The sequence below is a fragment of the Malaya genurostris genome, chromosome 3, assembly GCF_030247185.1.
Source record: "Malaya genurostris strain Urasoe2022 chromosome 3, Malgen_1.1, whole genome shotgun sequence".
NCBI classification, from domain to species: domain Eukaryota; kingdom Metazoa; phylum Arthropoda; class Insecta; order Diptera; family Culicidae; genus Malaya; species Malaya genurostris.
This window is the reverse complement of record NC_080572.1, coordinates 156,395,422-156,416,463: the sequence shown is the minus strand read 5'-3', so window position 1 is coordinate 156,416,463 and position 21,042 is coordinate 156,395,422. Positions and strand designations below refer to the sequence as shown.

General features: G+C 37.0%; 2 protein-coding genes across 4 annotated transcripts in view; both read left to right on the top strand.

Annotated features, from left to right (window-relative positions):
* The first annotated feature begins 12,795 nt into the window (after positions 1–12,795).
* Positions 12,796–13,218, top strand: LOC131436395 (anaphase-promoting complex subunit 13). Its single transcript, XM_058605098.1, has 2 exons — positions 12,796–12,914; positions 12,988–13,218. Exons 1-2 carry the CDS (start codon positions 12,903–12,905, stop codon positions 13,216–13,218), a joined length of 243 nt encoding a protein of 80 aa, XP_058461081.1. The 5' UTR covers positions 12,796–12,902.
* Positions 13,219–13,242: 24 nt separating this feature from the next.
* LOC131436393 (putative 1-phosphatidylinositol 3-phosphate 5-kinase) overlaps positions 13,243–21,042 on the top strand; it is a 366,150-nt gene continuing 358,350 nt past the window's right edge. For all 3 annotated transcript variants that reach the window (XR_009230619.1, XM_058605096.1, XM_058605097.1), the window contains exons 1-3: positions 13,243–13,581; positions 13,752–13,941; positions 14,007–14,654. Coding sequence is in view for 2 of the 3 variants with exons in the window: in XM_058605096.1 (XP_058461079.1) it covers positions 13,243–13,581; positions 13,752–13,941; positions 14,007–14,654 (1,177 nt within the window). In the remaining variant the exon portion in view is untranslated. The remainder of the gene's footprint in view (positions 13,582–13,751; positions 13,942–14,006; positions 14,655–21,042) is intronic.

Here is a 21,042-nt window from a genome sequence, read left to right as displayed (position 1 = left end):
CATTTTCTTGTTCTCAATGATTGTATAACCTCTTGAAGAGTATCATCGTGGGAAGTCTCTTCCTTAATCTCTTTTTCGGTTAAAAACCCAACCGAGTTTGCTTCTAGTACTGCCACTTCCCAAGGGCTTATGTCTTCGTTGAAAGGCTCGTCGTTACCACTATATAAACGTGATGATGGGTCGGCAATGTTATCTGTGCCACGAACGTATTCGATGTCATAATCATATGGGCTCAGCCTCAAAGCCCAGCCATCAGCCCTGGTAAGAGCTCTCCTAGAGTTTTCCCGCGTGCGATTTAAAATGAATGCCACACCTTGAGCATCAGTACGAAGAACAAACCGTCTTCCCAACAAAAAATATGCAAAATGTTCTACGGCCCACACAGCGCTCAACGCTTCCCTTTGATTTTGAGGATACCTTTTTTCAGTTTCAGTCAAAGCTTTTGAAGCAAAACTGATAATTCTATTTTTTTGTTTTTCACCTAAAAATGTAACAAAACCATATAATACATATGTTTGTAATGCAAAAACCACAAGTTTACCTTCTTGAACAAGTACTGCACCCAAAGCTTTGGGAGAAGCATCTGTATACAAGATAGTCTTCTCATACTCTGAGAAGAATCCGAGAGTTACGATGCATTGCGCAATACGCTTTTTGATGCCCTAGAACGACTTTTGCTGTTGAGAGCCCCATGTCCATGCATTCTTAGAAGTAATGGCCCACAATGCACTACTGATGTCCGCAAACTTACGAATATAAGGACTGACATATGATGCTAAACCCAAAAAGCTCCTTAATTCAGAAGTTGTGGATGGAGACCGAAAATTCAAAAGGCTGTTTATTTTGGCTTTTTCTACGTGGAAACCGTTTTCGTCCAGTTCATGACCCAAAAAGCAAATGCTGGACTTATCAAACTCACACTTCGCTTTATTTATCGTGAGATTATTAGTCGCCAGTATATTAAGAACTTTCGTCACAGATTCACGCAACTCATCAAGTGTCCTAGCAAAAATCAATATGTCGTCTATGTATACAATAACATTCTTTATGTTAACTAAGATTCGTTCCATTTCTCTCTGAAATATTTCAGGAGCGCAATTCACCCCGAACATAAGGCGGGTGAATCGAAACATGCCGCTTTCTGTTAAAAATGTCGTGAGATCTCGTGACTCCTCACTGAGTTCCAGGTGGTAATACGCATTTTGTAGGTCAAGTTTCGAAAAATATCTGGCACCAAACAATTTAACTTTCATTTCCTCTATCAACGGTAATCTGTAGTATTCTCTCTTGATTGCTTTATTTGGTCCTCTCATATTAACAACCAGTCGAAAATCGTCCTTACCCTTTGGTACTGCGGACATTCCACTGATCCATTCTGGTGCTTTGTGCACTTTTTCAATAATGCCGCGAGATTCCATTTCCTGCAATCTACATCGTGCGCCCTCACGGTAAGCAGCAGGGACATTATAGTAAGCATTTCTACTTGTAGCAACTGACTTGTCTACGCTAAACTTGACTTTAACTCCTGGCATTTTCGGGAAAGTAGTATCTTTAGGTGTCGAAATTGTCGGACGCAAACAGAAACACCGTTTTGATAGCAATCTCGTTTACTAGAGCTTCAAATGAAATTAATTCCAATTAACATAATGAACTCATAATTTTTTATCAACTTACAATTACGGTTTCCTACTCGCAGTAGTATTTTCTGCGCGTCCTAGTGGAATCATTAACTGTAAACTATATAACAAATATTTTCAATAATTCAATAACTTTCTTTTCAGGTAATCTTACAGGTAAGTAAACGGGTAAGTATAATTTTAATTCACTTCAACTTTATAATTTTAGCGACCGATCACTTGAACGTCCGAATAGAAAAGAACTTATCTTCGCAAAAACGTGGTTTGCCAGTGACGTTTTCCCATCTGTTGTCGATTGACATTTGTCATGTGATGACAGATCGGTGCGTTGCTAAATGCCACGTTGTGTCACCTTCACTTGAGCAGTGTGCCCATCTCGACGGTTTTCTGCGTTGACATTAGGTAATATTTCACTATTGTTGATATTTGAGCCAACCTGAAGTAACTTTAAATCACTTGCCGTGCATCGGCCGAGTAGTGAACGACGTCCTTCATTCACTACGTAAAATTTTGCAGTTATCATAGGTTTGGTAGCATTCGATACTGTAATCTTTGCTTGAAACACGCATTCTATCGACATTGGGCTACAAGATCCATAACCTTGTAAAATTTTGTCTGTTGATGGCTTTATCAGCTCAAGTTTTGCTTTTCCTGCACTGTACTCTTTTTGTAACATTTTCCAATCACGTCCCCCTATTACATTAACATCAGCCCCAGAGTCAACCATAAATGTAATGGGCGAAGAAAATCCGACAGAACAATCGACTAACACATCTTCGAAAGAAAGGGTATTTACTTCCTAGAACGGAAGTTCAGAAGACAAATGTTAAATTAGTGACCAACTTTCATGCAACTTTGTTTATTACCAAAAAATTTGTTTGTTTTTTTTTTATTCAACTGTCAATTACCTTTTTATCGTCTGGTTCCTCCTCACTCCATGATGGAGAGGCAGACTGTACTTCTTTATGCTCGACCGTGTCTATTCGTTTACGTCTACATGTAGCAGCAAAATGTCCAATCTCGTTACAGGTGTTACACCGCTTGCTGAATGCTGGACAAATTTGACCCCTTGGATGAGCAGGACGGTTGCATCTAGAGCAACGTGAACGTCGTCCCAGAAAACGCCTTCCGGTATTGCGATACCGTTTCGCTAGCCGATTGTCGTAATAGTCATCCTCTCGTGTACGCTTTCGGTTGCCCTGTATCGACCGCTGCACATGTCTATGCTGAATCGCCAACACGCCAGCTTCCCGATTTAACGTCTTCATATCGTCCAATACTTCCGCTTCGCAGGCTTCCTCTTTTGTGGCTGATTGTACAATGAAATTCGTCACATAGCCGTAGGTCCGTGCTGCTTTCGCGAGTTCTCTATTTTTCAATCCTTTCAATAACTGGGCTCTCACGAAGCGTTCTTGATCCATTTGGCTATAGCCACACAATCTCACTTTTTCCATTAATCTGGCATGGAATGATACGGCTGACTCTTCAGGTTCCTGTTTCATGTTAGAAAATGCCTCATGCTCCGCTGACGTGTCTGTCATAGACTGTAGGTAGTCGTGAACGTTTTTGACAAAAACTGAGTAGCAATCTGGCTCACTAAGTTTTGGACGTAACCTAGCAGCACGTACAATTCCTTGGAGTTGCTCCCCCATCGTTAAAAATAACAACTGTGCACGTTGAACTGGATCATGAGCGTTTCCTAATGAAGCTGCAATTTCAAAATTCTCCATATACCTGTTCCACGATTCCCACAATTTGTTCGATGCTACGCCACTAGGAAATGGTTTAATATGGTCCCATCTAACAGTTGAAGTAGGCCTTGGAATATTATCAACATGCTTGTAAGTCGAATCCCATTCTGCTTTATCATTTTGCGTAGTATTAACTGGGGTAGTTGAAACTGCTGGTCGGTCAAATCTGCTTAAAGCCTGGGCTAACGAGGCCAAATTTTTTTCCATGCGTTCGATTCTCTCCAGCGTGTCAACTTTATTCTTGGGGACTAGATCCGAATCGTTTTCTGCAACTTCGTCATCACTTTCAGACTCTGTTGATGATGCTGCTGATGATTCTGATTTATCGTGAATCGAGTTAGAGTCAATACTACCATTAGTAACTGTACTCTCAAAACTCGTACTGTCTAATTTTTCATCAACTACTAAATTTGTTGAGCTAACCGACTCTCTGTCAGTAGCCTCATCGTTCTCGGTTAGACGCACATATTTCCCTTCGTTTGCCATTATGGTGGAAATAAGCGTATTGGTGGTAAAACGATATCAACTGTAATTTGACATATTGAAAAAAAATCGTAGTTATTTCACGGTAATCAGATTATTCCGATTCTTAACAATAATGGCGATATTACTAGCTCAACAATATCGAAAATCTCATAGTTCAATTATTTAACGGCCGATCCAGCTCGTTGTCTCAAAAACCTCAAACTAGGTACTCATTTTTTTTAAATTTTTATATATACACTTCGTCCTGAAATGTTGCAGCTGAAGTCGTCCCGCACCATTCAGCAAAAAAAAATGTTTTTGCGAACCTCCCGTTCCGCATATAATCAATTCTGTTTATCTACCTTCACTTATCTGTCCCAGTAAGTCGACTTAAACAGTATCATTTGACATAATTTCTGAAGTCGTCCCGCACCGTTCAGAATCTACGAAACGTCCCATTTCGTTATAGTTGAGGTAAACATTTTCCACACTCTCTCAATTACATCGAAAAATAAGAGAAACAAGACAATTGCTAATCTCAAAAACGACTGTTTTAGCTTGCGTTATATCTTTTTTTTCATAAAAAATTGTACTTTTCGGTGTTGCAACATGTTCTGATTCCTTTCTATATCGTTAAGAACTTTTTATATCCTTTTGATTAAAGAAAAAAAAAACTTTAAACTGGTAATTAGAGTTTTTTTTTCTACAAAAAATACTCCTGGCAGGATCGCCAATGTGAGTTTTCCCTTATTAAGAGTCTGGAATCACCCAGCCAAGCTGAGACAATTTGTTAATGCGTGTTACCTGTTCAAGCGACCAAAGAAGAAAGAGGACGAGTTAGTTCGTTGATCGCTTACTACGATTAAATAATAATAAGCGTGGTATCGTCATGGATACAAACAACACATTACCATGGGTACAAACATCACACTACCTCGTGTTATTTCCAGGGGTGTATTGTTATGACTAGTTTGCTTCCAACGAATGTCTAGATATATTTAGGAAGGTATTCACAACCCCACAGTTACCGCGATATTGACCATGTTGTTTGGACATGCGTGGAGTTTCGTGATGTCAGATCTCAACTAATAAATTCCTTGCGTACCCAAGGTAGACTATCCAATGTCCCAGTTCGCGACATTCTTGCTTGTCGTGACCTTCCATACATGAAACTTCTTTATCATTTCATTAAATCCATTGGAGTTCCAATTTAAATTTTATTTTATGTTAGACTGTTTTTTCTTCCATGAGTTCAACCAATAGCCAACTATAGGATATTGAATATAAGTGGTGAACTAATACAAACAAACCTGAAATAGTTATAAGATCATGTACAAAATAAATGTATTTTATTTAATGTAATTTAAAATAGCAACTCGCTTGATAAAAACAGTGTTTAGATTAACTAATGAGTACCAACATACTAATATGATATTCGAAATGTATTAGGTTTAAACTACTATGTATTGTGGATGCCACGGCAAAGAAAAACTTATGTATATTGCCTATGAAAAAAAAATGATGCCATGACTTCCTTGAATATCAGTTCAAATTGGTTCCAAATTATAAATGTATTTGAGTTTTCATTATCTGCATGAAAGATCTCCATTTCAATGTGTTATTTGTCCGTTGATTAATAATTTTTTTTCTGCAATTTCCACAGCAATTGAATACTAATAGATACATTTAGGGGTTTTGTTGGTTTGTGCAAAAACTGTGAAATGCTTTAAGCACTGACGAATCCAAGGCGAAACGCGAAGATATAAAAACAAAATATGTGCACACTTAAAACTTAATTTTGATTTCGGCGAAAAAGAAATTCTGAAAACGAACGGCAAAGCGATATTTTACTGAAATTCCGATTTTTCGGCAATTCAACATGTTATACTGGTATTCGGTTTTGTAAATTACCGTGCTTAGCAGCAATTGGTCGTTTTGCCGAAATCATCGAATTAATGATATCAGCTTACCGAAATCTCGGTAAACAACTTTTAGACAACCGAAATTCGGTGATTCATCAAAGTAGTCATTTTTCTTCAATGCAAAACTGAGTGATGTAAATAAGTGCATGTGTTCATATGTTGAATTAGTTGCAAATAAAAATTGAATCCGGATTTAGCGATATGTTTCGTGATATTAAGAACAAATTTGTTCAATGTTCGACGATTATTCGTGACAAGAAATCCCCCAAAGCATTCTTACGGGATAAAGATCCTCGCAACGCTTATCTACTGCATGAACTTGATTGGACTTATTTCTTAAAATATTCAATGTTTTATTGAGCCATTACTTTCGTTGTAGCCAGTATCTGATTTTCTGCGGAAAATCGAATTGTGTTCTCTACTGTAAATAACATGGAAGTGCATCAATTCTACGGCGTATATGCTTGGCAATATTTCCTTCATGGGACACTTTTTCTCTTATTTTACATTTCCTAGCCTATTAGTTCAACAGCCAACAGAATGTTGAAATAAATAAATGAATGATAAAGAGTTTTAACTGGAATGTTTATTTTATGTTTAAAATTTGATTTTAATTAATTGCTTAAAATTTCGGCATTAACCCACATACTTGAACACCGATAATTTCGGTAATTTGTTTCCAGAAGCGACGAAGTTCTCGGTAAACTATAGTTTTCTCGAAACCGAAAATCTCGGTAAAAGCAAATTAACTGTTAAATCAAAATACCGATAATTTCAGTTGTTTTAATATTTACCGAGATGATTGCTGAGAACTCGGCTGTTCAAATCTCGGCAAAGTTTTGCCGAGATTGGAGTAAAAATCTAAGTGTGTGCTTTTGGCACAAACCAACCAAACCCTTAAATGTTCACATTTTGCGACGGCCAGTAATAGCGCTGAACTGCTAGGCGTGAGATGGCAGTTCAGATGGCGAAACGCGAAAAATTAAAAACTAATAGATAGCTCAGGCGAAATAGTTTAATTTTTTCTTTCTTGTGACATCTGTATAAATCTGTATAAAATTTAGAAAATCTGTATAAAATCTGTACTCTGTATTAAATCTGTATGCGTATGTAAAAAGCTGTATAATACAGATAAATCTGTATAACTGGCATCTCTGCTTAGGGGTATTATTATTTGTAGAGTGACTATAATCAGAGTGGCGACAGCTGCTCGTTTGGAATGACAGCTCCCAGTTCCAAACGTGCAAACGACCTGTCAATTCAATGTAAAGCTAATGGAATGTTTTGGATTGTTGCCAAAATTATGGATGAGATGTCGTCACTCTGGTTATAGACACTCTAATTATTTGTATTTGGCCATTATAGTGGTTTTCAGCTGGACATAGAATGCGACGGAATCGTCGCAGGATAGCGAAATTATGAGCGTCAGAACCACTGATGCCAGGTTTGCAGATTGGTATGTAAATTTTCAATTTCGTTTGTTAGCAGACTTTGCAATTAGGCCGACTTTTTTGCAGATTTTCGAAATTTTTAAAAACAATCGTCCATTTTATTGACTTTTGCTATTACTGTAGGGTTTTCGTCTGGTTTTTTCGTCATACTTCTAAATAGAGTGCCTATAACCAGAGTGACGACATCTCATCCGTAATGCTGGCAACAATTAAAAACATTCCATTAGCTTTACATTGATTTGACAGGTCGTTTGCTCGTTTGGAACTGGTAGCTGTCATTCCAAACGAACAGCTGTCGCCACTCTGATTATAGTCACTCTACTTCTAAGTATTGAGGTCGCATAGGACCATTTCTAGTACGCAGACGCCCAAAATTCACCTGGCATCGCTGCCAGAACATTGGACAGTTGTTTTAACCCCTTCGCTATCTGTTGTATTGAAATTAACTAGCATTAGAGCCAAAAGAAAAATTAATCGGCTGTTGGATTGAGGCCAATTGCATTTCAACTGGTAAAATTCCTTAGCGACAATTGTTATTTCATTGTTTATCGAAAGCATCAACAAATGTATATCTGTCAAAGACGACCAAAGACGAGTAGACAAATAGCACAATCGAATAAAGCACGAGGTTTTGAAAACCAAGGCGTCGATTAATACAAAATATAAATGAAAAGGGAACATACTAAGCACAAAATAACCATTATGTACGATTCAGACTCTTCTTTTGTCACAGTCAATCTCCGTCACCGGCACCGTCAACATTAATTACATGCATTCTTATGGAGCCATTCACACGTCACGTCACCGTCACGGAACGTCTTGACGGACGGAGCGTGTGAACGTTCCGGTAAAGAAAGTATTTAACTAATTTTGACGGAAACTGACGTTTCGGTGACGGTGACGGAAGGACGCGGATCGTCTGAATCGTACATTATGCCAAATAAATAGAACACGCTTTAAAAATCCGTGCAAGTTGTAGCCGTAATCTGCCTCATACGCATTATCGATATAAATTCATTATGACTGAAGTTTTCCTAATAATAAATAAAAAATTAGTCATTATAAAGGTCAATAAAAAAATTATTTTTTTCTGGCTTGTGGTCTCGAAGGGGTTGAATCGATGCGAATGACAGTTTCGCTATCTTTGCGGCATTTTGTCGCTATCTTATCGCATCGCAATCTTTTCTAGCCGACAGTGAAAATCACTATACCGACGACTATACCACAGACTAACAGACATTACAGTATGAGTAAATTCTTATGAAAATAATTTTTCGTTATGCACTAGTTCCACCTATATTGTACTGCGCGAACTATTTACTATCTGTACACCCCTTGTGTTACGTAAAAGTTTTTTTACTAGTTGGTTTCCCCTCGTTTGTCAACACCGCCCGCATACGCATGGCTGCCAGCTGGAAAACTATGACTGGCAGACATTCTGGTGACCGACTGCCTCACCGCTGCCAGATATACAACTCAAACGATACAACCGTATCCACCAGGATTTTTCCACATTGAAATCTTTGATATTTTCAGCGAAGGTGAGAAGATGAAAACGCTCGGCTAACTTAGATACAGACGACTTTGTTTTGTCAAATTGGATTTGACAACCGTCACCAGAGATGCCAGGTCATTTTTTCAAAAATCTGTGTTGAAACCCAAAACCTGTCTGTGAAAATCTGTGACCGTTTTCCGTACCCCAATAGCAGTTCAAAAACCAATTTGGTGAGCAAAAAAAAAAAAAAAAAAAGGTCTCAACACCCATTTTCCGTACTATTTCAGCAGATCGAATTCAGTTTAGTGAGCAAAAAAAAAAAAAGGTCTCACTACCACCACGCTCTGTACCTTTTTCCTCCACCACTCTGTACTTTTTGGTGCTAAACTGTACTCCATTTCCAAAATCTGTGAAAATCTGTGATTTATTCAAGAATCTGTGAAAATCTGTGATCATTCTCAGAAATGTGTGAAAATCTGTGTCAGTTTTAAAATCTGTGCACAAAACTCAAAATCTGTGAAACACAGATTAATCTGTGAACCTGACATCCCTGACCGTCACTGAATCAATTTTGGTAGCCGTCTGGTGGCCATGGCTGCCCAGGTAGCCAAAACGCTATGCGGGCGATCAGCTGCTTGCAGGGTTGCCTGATTTCATCGAAATATTTGAAAATGAATCGTCACTATAAATTTTCGGATTACGTTGATAATATATTTAACTTTTCTAGCGATGTTGGAAGATAAACATTTATTTTACTCAACGTTGTTCATCTAGACTATTTTTGATTGTGTTGGTAATTTTCACCCGAAATTAAGTGACGGCAGACCAGAAGCAAGTAAATATTGTAACAAAACGGGTTCGATTTTGTATTGCGTTGTAGGATGAGAAGTAGGCACAATTCTGTATATAGTTTTGGCAATATGTAATTAGTCTGTATCCTGCATGAAATTCGCATGGAGGTATACAAATCAATACGTTACAGGTAATTCTGTATGAATGGCAACTCGGTTGGTAAATGAAAAAAATAAACACAGTCTAGATGACAGACAGAATGTTTTTGATAGGGTAACAGGGATGCCATTTATACAGATTTATCTGTATTATACAGATTTTTACATGCACATACAGATTTCATACAGAATACAGATTTTGTGCAGATTTTTTTAACTCAATACAGATTTATACAGATTTCTCAAAAAATTAGGAAAGAATAATATAATTTTGTTCGTCTGAGCTCTCTTTGGCAGTTGTGATGCGAGTTTTGTAATCAATCGACGAATCACAAATTGAACTAAAAATCTTCAAATGGTGTTGGTAGTTTAAGTTGAGCACTGAGATCCCACATCAACTTACGAAGCCAACATTTTGAAAGTATAGGAAATTTAAATTATGTTTTGTTGGTTCCGATTGTTGATGAAAAATTTAAAGCATTTAATCACAGACTAACAGACAGGAAACTCAAATTGGATTTTTTAATTATTTTAACGATCATTTCGAATATTTCTTCAGTTCGGACAGTACTCGCATATGTCATGATGGCCCCACGTTACCCTATCAAAAACAACCAGTCTGTCATCTAGACTGTGTTTATTTTTTTTATTTATCAACAGAGCTGCCATTCATAGAGCATTATCTGTAATGTACTGATTTGTATACGTCCATGCGGATTTCATGCAGGATACAGATTTAATACTTATTGCCAAAACTAAATATAGAATTGCAACTACTTTTCATCCTCCAACGTAATATATAATCGAACCCATGTTTTGTTACGATATTTACTTGCTTCTGGCCTGTCGCCACCTAATTTCGAGTAAAAATTACCAACACAATAAAAAATAGCCTAGTAGCAGTAACAGTAGCAGTATTACAGTTATGTATATACTACAAACCAATAATAGGTTTTACGTATTTTCGAATATAAATCGAAATCTTGTGGTTTTAACTTGATAGTTTTTAGAAGAGTATGGCGTGAAGGATAAAATCAGTCCGGTAAATCACGAAAGAAAAAGTAATCGAAAAGAAACTGTCATTTGCAGCTCGGCCCTTTTGTCGTGGGACTATCGATATTATCAACGTAATCCTGTCTGTCTGTCTTGACAAATGAAGGGGGGGGGGGGGAGGTCGGTAATCAATTAGAAAAAAAAAAACTTTGACACAACAGTGTACCGGTAATAAATAGTTTGTGCAGATCAATATAGGTGGAACTAGTGCCCCACGTAAATTTATTTTTAGAAGAATTTACTCATAGTGTCATGTCTCATTCAATTTCTCATTATAAAACCATAAATTTTTTGGAATAACATTACCTCGACAAATTTTCATTATAAATATCTCGGTTTTATAGTGGATACAGATAAATACAGATTTTTCACTCTGGGTAATACAGATTTTCTATGAAACTATCTGGCATCTCTGTAGGGTAACGTGGTGCCATCATGACACATGTGAGTACACTCAGAAAAATATTATGGTAACAGTTACTATATAGAGGGCCAACCTGACCATGCGAGTATAGTGGTTTTCAGCCGACATTAAATCATATGATTTCAACAATAGTCAAGTTCATGTTTACTATAAATGGTATCGGCTCTAGAATAGTAATATTGAACAGTATATTGTATGAATAACTAATACGATTGAGATGGTTAGGCTAACCATGACCGAATCTTTATTTACATTGTGGTTTTCGCTATAACCAGAGCCATGGTATTTTTGACATTTCACTTCTAGTTATTTCGAAACTGAAGGCAGTGGTTGATTCAATAATGCTGAAGATCTGCAAAACATGAGCTAATGTTAAAAAGTTTTATGAATTTGAATTCTAGAACAAGAACAACAAAATAGTTTCATTGAATTCTATTTTATTTTCGCATCAAATTAAATGAAATATTGATTACCAACGTAGATGCGGAGCAGCATGGCTTGGTTGCAACTGTTGATCCTAGGCTCTGTTCGGTGAAGTTTTTCCTGAAGAAGAAATGGAAGAAATTAATAGCCAAGTCCAGAAGCAAACCTCAATACCCACCTGTCATATATTGTTATTTTTTCCGTCGGATTCGAGCGATATGAATTCGGGAATCGGATGATGTTCGTCGTTTTAATCAATCGCTTGATGTTGTTTCTACAGCGACCGATAACGAATAATAAAAATTATACAGGACGTCGATTTCACTAGAAAACAGCCATTACCGGCAAAATTGTTGAAAAATTTAATTTCAACGACGGAAACTAGTAAGGCTACAAAATTTATTCACCTGCAAGACCTTCCAAATTGCACAATATAAGTCACAATATGCATTTTTTTTTAAATCATTCACTGATGTGTTACGAAATTGTCTGCTGTATTGTAACTTTATGTGACAATAACAAAGTACATCCGTTCATTGACAATTTGTATAGTCAGCACAAATGAAAAACATATTCGGTTAAAAAACACTATACGATAATGTGCTTACTACATAAATTCTGTTGATATGGACTACATGAATAGTGTTTTCAAACTTCATAATTTCTTTTAAACCATGTATCTATTTATGGTTACATTATTATACTGTGGACATATTTACATGGTAGCGATAACTACTTAGCTCCTCATATATATCAAGGCTCGAGAGCAATATCACCTTACTAGAAATTGTGATTTTAACTATTTGTTCTTATATTTGAGATGACTACCATTGTCAGGATGACCATGCCAGAAAAGTCATAAATACAAATAGTTTAGTCAAGTCGTAGTCTTTGTTGTCTAGTAATTTATACAATACATATGGTGAATAGTCATATATCATGATTGTTGCTACTATTTAAGCGTATAGTTGAAATGACAATGGAAAACAGGCTAAGGTTACTATGGTATTTTGCTCAGTGTACTTCCCAAATAAAGGAATATTCGAAATGACCGTTTATATGATTAAATAATCTAATTTGAGTGTCTTGTCTGTTAGTCTGTGACTATACCACTGCCAATAAATTCACAGAAGTCCAACACCGCCGTTTCGAACTGATCGATTATATATTACACGATTATCTGGGTTAATAATCGATTATTCAACTAATCGATCAATATTACGACATCCCTAGCCCTATCTCACCACCAGTGTTAATTCTGCATCGTGTCTAATTGTATTCGATGTTAAATTCTTTCATTTTACGAATTGATTCATATACCGGAAATATTGATGGATAGCGAAGTATGGTTACATTATATTTGCATTCGTTTTGGTTGTATTATAATTCTTAGATTTAAAAATTTTACTGTTGTAGCCCTTATCAGACGGATATTTGATTGATTTGGTTGATATTGAGTGGCTGGTAGATGAATTGCCGAATGATCATATAGTAGTTCCTGCGGAGAAGTTGCCAGACCCAGAAGCAGATAATGGTGATTCTTATTTAACACTGAAGGAGCAAGAACAAAAATGGACTGACCTTGCATTGACTTCACTTGCTCCAGAACTTTCTGTTTCTGATCAGTTGAATTTAAACAGTGGTTAGAATAAGCCCGAATACATAAGCAAAATGAATAAAAATCTTCATACTTCTACCATTTTAACGGAATTCGCTCGAGATTTCGAAGAAGAGCCGTTGAATGTATTTGATAAATTTGTAAATAGACTTACGACTGGCATATATAACAGTGGTTCAAGTAAACATGCATTGAAAGCTGATACACAGGACACGTCAAATGATTACACCCATAATGATCTTGAAGATCAAAGTCAAATAACACCCGGAGGCCTAGAGAATGACCGAGAAAGTTTGTCATCTCCATCACAAGCATTAGACACCGAAACCTATAAACATTTATCAATTAACATATTAAGACGTTTAAGTAATATTGTTTCGCAGCGTCGTAGGGTATGTAAATATATTCAGTGCTTATCCGTTAGTTGGGTACTATTTACCTTTTGCGTCGCCCAGATTTGGGCAGCACACGCATCAAAGCAAACCGTATTAGGTAAATTTTTGTGCGGCTAATGGATAAGTACCATATGTTATATATATTTTTTAACTAGTACGTTTTTCAGAACTATCAAAATTATAAACACACAGAGTTACAGAAGCTTTGGATGCCTGACTCAACATCAATTGAATGCTACGAATGTTCAGCAAAATTTTCTTTTTTCTGTAGGAAACATCATTGTCGCTTGTGTGGGCAAATTTTTTGTATTAAATGCTGTAATCAAGTTGTTCCTGGGAAAATAATCAACTGTACTGGTAATAATCTGGATCTATGTTCAGACCTGAAATCTACTTGCTAACACGTTTTCTTTTGGTTACAGGCGATTTAAAAGTATGTACATACTGCTCCAACGTGGTTTTGTCATACCTTAAATCTTCAAACATCGCCGCTGACTTGAAATGTGATCTTATAGCTTTGCAAGAGGATCTATCAAATAAATTATCAGTTAGCAATGGACCAGCACAACATGAAGCAAACTATTTTTTATCTAATGTACAACAACGGAAGGTATCCGTTGGGTATCAAGAGGAACGGTTCGTTTGTACTCAAAGTTTATCATTGTCCACCGCGGATAGGAAAACGATTCTCCAACAATCTCATTCTTTGCGAGCGTTGTTTGAGGAAATGCTGAAGATATTGCCATCTCAGAACAGTGGAGTTGATTTGATAGCATTTCTAGTTAATACACAAAAATCATCCAACAATAGGCAAGCTTGGGCTATTCTGAACGCGATGGTTGAAGCAGGATTTCTGATAGCCCTACCTATGAATACAATGCAGTTAAGCTATGTTGATTCCGAAACTAATGAAAATAATGCATTAGCGGGATTCGATGAGCAATTGTTTTATGCATTTGCTCAATCAGATACCATATCCAACAACTATTTAAACGAGTCGATTGTCAACTATCAATCGAACACTGTTGAGATAGTGCAATCCTATGATGCTAAGGCTCATTTTAATACAGGTAAATATATAAATTTTTGCAGGTAGATTCATTATATATGCTTTAAATGTAATATCCACGTATATGTGTGTGTATATATATATATATATATATATATATATATATATATATATATATATATATATTTATATATATATATATATATATATATATATATATATATATATATATATATATATATATATATATATATATATATATATATATATATATATATATATATATATATATATATATATATATATATATATATATATATATATATATATATATATATATATATATATATATATATATATATATATATATATATATATATATATATATATATATATATATATATATATATATATATATATATATAGATATATATATATATATATATATATATATATATATATATATATATATATATATATATATATATATATATATATATATATATATATATATATATATATATATATATATATATATATATATATATATATATATATATATATATATATATATATATATATATATATATATATATATATATATATATATATGTGTGTGTGTGAAGAAAAGACACTGTGTGTAACATTTTCTTATATTTAATTTAAAAAATGGTATTGCCAATGTAGTGTTTGAACAAATCACTTTACTCAGATTATTACACGCGGTTATAAAACAGTAGGGTTACTCTCACGGTAGCTCTCGACACACTGTCGTTAGGGAATCAAGGTTTGGTTTATTTCTCTATGACTGTCTCGCTCACTCCTACAACTCGGGCATCCTGCAGAGGTTCTGGCCCCCAGATCCGGTACGGCTTCTGATGACTCGCTGCCGTCGATGTCTTCTTCGGTCCTTCTCCGCTAATTTTCTCTACATCGGAACTCGGCTGCGTACTTCCTCCCTGGGCCATACTGGGTTCGCTTGATCACAACTACATCGCCGGTTTGATAAGTAAGTGCCTGTCGTGCTCGTAGATTCTAGTATCGCTGCTGATCAGACTGTGCCTTCTCAATAGCTCCTCTGGCTTTTGCTCTGATATCGCTCCGTTGCTCATCGAACTGTGACAAACGAATTTCTTCCAATAACTCACACAATCGTATATCTGACTCATGACGCATCTGTACGCCGAACATAGCCTCGAACGGAGATACAGTCGTGCTTTGATGAACGCTCGCATTTATCCATCGCTGTATATTTCCGACATGTTTGTACCACTTCGTAGAATCACTCACACTAAGTTTCGCAAGCATCGCTATGATCACTTGGTTTACTCGTTCTACTTGACCGTTGCCTCTTGGTACACCGGTAGTGATTTCTACGTGCTCAATGTTCTGATCTTAACAGTAATCCCGAAAATCGTTAGATGTAAACGCAGCTCCTTCATCACTTACGATTCGTCGAGGATTTCCAAAAAACTCACTCTGATTTCTCAGCCTCTGGATTACTTCATTAGCGTTGGTAGTTTTAGTTAGATATATCCAGGTGTATTTTGTAAAAGCATCGACAACAACGAACAGATAATTGTACAATTTTTCAGTGGCATCCATTGGTCCTAAATGGTCCACGTGATACGTGTCAAAAGGCAGGTCACCTTTCGGAATCGGGGCTAAAAATCCATCTATCTTTCCTCGTTTCCGACTCGCCAAAATGCACTTGACACAACATTCAACGTATTTTTTCGTTTTCTCTGTCAGGTTCGAAATGTAATAGTCATGTTTAATCTCCTCTTCGAGTTTTCGCGCACCAAAATGACCACTCTCATGCGCTTTACGAATTACTTCGCCTTGAAGCTCGAGAGGCACTACAATGACGTCACAACCATCAACCAATTTCATCAATAAATCATCACTCACAAAATAATCTTCGAAAGGCTGGGTCTTCAACAGCTCAATAATCACTCTCAGTTTTTCATCTCTCTTTTGAGAACTTTTGATCAATTCAATCATCGGATCATTAGTCGTCAGCATCACTGGTGCTCGACTCAGCGCATCTACATGTTTCATCCTGGTTCCTGCTCGATGTTCCATGGTATAGACATACTCCTCCAACAACAAAGCTCACCTTGTGACACGGTGTCCTAGCTGGTTCGTTTTCATCGTGTGTTGAAACGCCGCACAATCCGTCACAATTTTGAACGGAGCTCCCAACTAAACACGAAACCTCTGAACGGCTTTGACGACTGCTAATACTTCTAGATGGTATGCGCTATAATTTCTCTCCGCGTTCATTGTTTGTTGACTCATATAGTATACCGGATGTAGTCTTCCATCATCACTCTTCTGTAGTAGCACTGCGCCGTACCCATCTATAGAGGCATCAGTATGCAACTCTGTCTCGGCAGCTGGATCGTATATTTTCAATACCGGATCGGACACAAGACACTGTTTCAGAGACTCAAAACTCTGTCGCTGAAGATCACCGAACTCATACCGTGCATCCTTCCTCAGTAAGGACGTTAACGGCCTTGCAATAATCGCATAGTTCGAAATAAACTTACGGAAGTAGCTCGTAAGCCCGAGAAAACGTTGTAACTCTTTCACATTAGAAGGCTCACGAAAATGCTTTACCGCACGAATTTTTGCGGGCGAAATACGATAACTGCCATTTCCAATGACGTACCCAAGATAGTCCACTTTATTTTTCAAGAACTGACATTTCGTCCAGTTAAATTCAATCCCATTCACTTCAGCTATTTTGAACACTTCTTTCAATGTTTCGATATTCTCGTCTTCAGTTTCGGACGGAATAATAGCATCATCCACATAAATCATCATTTGACCACTTCTAATTAAGTCGCGGAAAACATCTGCCACGAACCGACTGAAGCTCGCTGGACTATTGCACAATCCGAACGGAGTTTTCAAAAATTCATACTGTCCCGCGTGGGTAACGAAACTTGTATACTTTTGACTCGTCGCTTCCATTGGTACATGGAAAAAAGAATTCTTCAAATCGAGTGTTGTAAACACTTTCGCGGTTTTAAGTTCGTCAACTTGATCCTCGATGTTTCTCATTGGAAAACAATCTTTTACCATTTTTTGGTTTAACTTTCGGTAATCGACACACACCCTCATTGAACCGTTCTTCTTGGGAGCAAGTGCTACGTGGCTTGCATAATCACTGACACTTTCTCTAATGACACCGGCTTTGAGCCATTCATCAACGATATTTTCGATGATCATTTTTTCTTTCGGCGCGAACCGTCGCGGTGTGACACGCACATCTTGAAGAATGATTTTTGTTTCCACTCGACTCTTGACATCACTTTTTGGCACATATTTTCCAATCATTTCTCTAACAGTGTCAGCGTATCGCGGTGATACATCAATAATACTTTCATTTTCATCCTTCAAAATCAGCATCACTTCGTCTTCATCACACTCGCACACACTTTCCTTCTTCTTCTTAATTTTCACTCCTTCTTTGTTGATTTCTGCATCCAGCTGGTGTAAGGCATCCATACCCAGAATAGCATCATAGGACATACTGCTTTCTGGCACCACGTAAAATGGCATCTCCGAATTAACACATACACCGATAATAATTTTGCCGCACGCTCGCGTTTTTGCTGAACCAAAACCACTAAAAACCATCGGACACTTGATTAAATTGTATCGACTTCCCGTGTCAAACAGTGTACGCAGCTCAACATTAGCTACAGTGATCGCGAGAACGGGCATTTTCTCTTCGCTGAGAATGTTCACTTCGGGCACATTTTCCTTCTTTTGCTTACACTCTTTCGCACGATGTCCAAAATCAGCACAGGCAAAACACTTCTGTCCACGAGACTTCATATCGCAGTCGTTTGCATAGTGCCCACGATTTCCGCAATTATAGCATCGTACTTCTTCGGTTGTGGACTCGATCGCATCATTCTTGTCGGGAATTTTTGAAGTCTTTTTAACTTTGTCTCTCTCGAGTTTTAGGTTAGGTTTCACACTACCACGACTGCACTCTCGCGTTTGTGCTTTCATTTTCTCGTAATGTTTGATGCGAACCTTAAGCTCATTTATTTTATTCACTCCAAACAAACACACTTTATATTCCTCGTCTATACCACCACGCTTCGCAATGTTTTGCATGTGGTAGACATATTGTAGAAACGTTTCGTCGCTCTTCTTTTTGCGACTACGCAGTAACTCATGAATTTCCACACTCGTTGCTTTATCTTCAAATTCTTCCTCTAGGGCCGCTCTCAATGTATTCCAGTTCTTGAGCCCAGATGAGCTATGCACGAACAACAATCCCCGAGGACTGCTTTTGGATATTTGTGGGATCAATTTAAAGTATTTATCTTGGTCATCTCTTTTCCATCCGTTTATTTGTTTATTTTTTTGTTTAGGAGCAAGGGAAAAGCCTGCTGGAGCTGAGATTTTGGTTCTCCTTCTCCAACAGGCATAAAACCTTCTCATCTTTTGTATCAACAGATAAAATTTGACCAAATGATACATAACGAAATCTTAGATTACCCTTATTTAAACTACAAAGCTAACTAACAACTATTGATATCGTCTAATTATCTTAACAAAACTAACGCGAAAAGATTAGAAGAAAACGGATTTTAATGGAGTTACGGAATAAATTGAAATCAAATTCATCAGAGCAAGTATTGAATACGCGAAACATGCTCGAAAACTATTCATTAAAGCCATAGTTAGTTCTAGCACGAGGAATTCTGAGAAAGGGATTAAACCGCAAATTACGCCGAAGAATATCAAAACTTAGCTGTTGTAGGAGATCTGCACAATCAATACGAGATTGGATTAAGTCCGCGACGAAAACAGCCTTTTGTGTATCACAGCGGACTGATAGCAAATCGAAGTGTATGAGCCTACAACGATTTTCGTAGCTTGGAAGATTCAATGGATCTCTCCAGGGCAGGCGACGCAATGCAAAACGAATGAACTTGCACTCAACAGTTTCAATGCGTAGCTTATCTGTTTGATAATATGGTGCCCAAACAACAACAGCATACTTGCGAACTAGAGTGCAATATAACGATTTCAGGTAGTATATGTTATTGAAATTTGTTGAGATGCGAAAGATGAAACCTAGCATCTTTAATGCCTTAGATAGGGTATATTCTATGTGATCTTTGGGACTAAGCTTTGAATCCAATAACACTCCTAGATCCGTAATTGATGTCTCCCGTTTTAGTACAGCTTGCGAAATAGTGTAATCATACATGATCGTGGTTCGTTTATGAGAGAAGGAGATAACGGAGCATTTAGAGGCGTTCATAACCATTCTGTTGACGTTGCACCAGTTAGAAAATACATCCAACTGTGACTGCAAGAAATTTGAGTCTTTCAGATCTTTGATGAGATGAAACAGCTTGAAATCGTCGGCGAATGATAGCTTCATGCATTGCAATGCGAAATTTAGATCATTTAGATATAGCAGAAATATGAATGGTCCTAGATGGCTTTCCTGAGGAACGCCAGAGCTCACGATGAATGATGGAGTAACGCAGTCGCTAATTTTCAGATATGATTCAATCCAATCCATCATACCATATGTCAAACATTTAGTTTGAGAGAGATCTACAATCTCTGTTCAATACACTGACTCGAAGGATGAGATGGCAATCGGTGCATTTGTTTAGTTTTTTGCGTAAGAAAAGCATTGAACATATCCACAGTAATTCTTGATGATATTTCTTTTTCGGGACGAAGTTAATGTGCTGGATATGAAAGTAAAATAATGGAAAGAAACATTAACGTTTGACATATATATATAAAGCTGCTCTTCGCTTTCGGGCATTATTTACGCTGTATCGCTTTACATCTCACTAACACTGATCTGATCTCGCAGGGAAATTCGACTCTCAAACATCGTCATCCGTTGTGAATTGAATCATCGCTCTCGCAAAACAAAATGAGGAAATTTCTCGCTGATCTCACGCAACCGATTTTCACAAACTTAGGTTTAAATAAAAGGTTCTGTAGTCCCATACGTAATTCCTGAATTCATCCGGATCCAGAAATATAGGGTTAAGTGTGTTCAAAATTCTAAAAAGAAAAGTTTTCTAAATCGACCACAAATCTTCTTCATTTGAAAGTTTTTATCGGTAGACGGTCAAACAAACCGATTTCGGTTTTAACACAGTACACTAAGGTCTGTTTTCATGCGACTTTTTTTATGTAAAGTTTCAGAGTTATGCGGTTCTTTTATGCGAATTTTTAGAGTTATGCAGTATGAAAAGTACCAGCAAATCAGTCAGTCGCATACAACTGGGGAACAACCTGACACATTAGCTGAATTTCGCGTAACCACTTTGAAATAGTAGATGTTATGTCTATAAAACTCTTATTTGCTTGTAAAATTGATCGAACGGGTGGATTTCCAGTTTACTTACGAGGGACCGCCGCTTCCGATAGCGCGGCAGTCT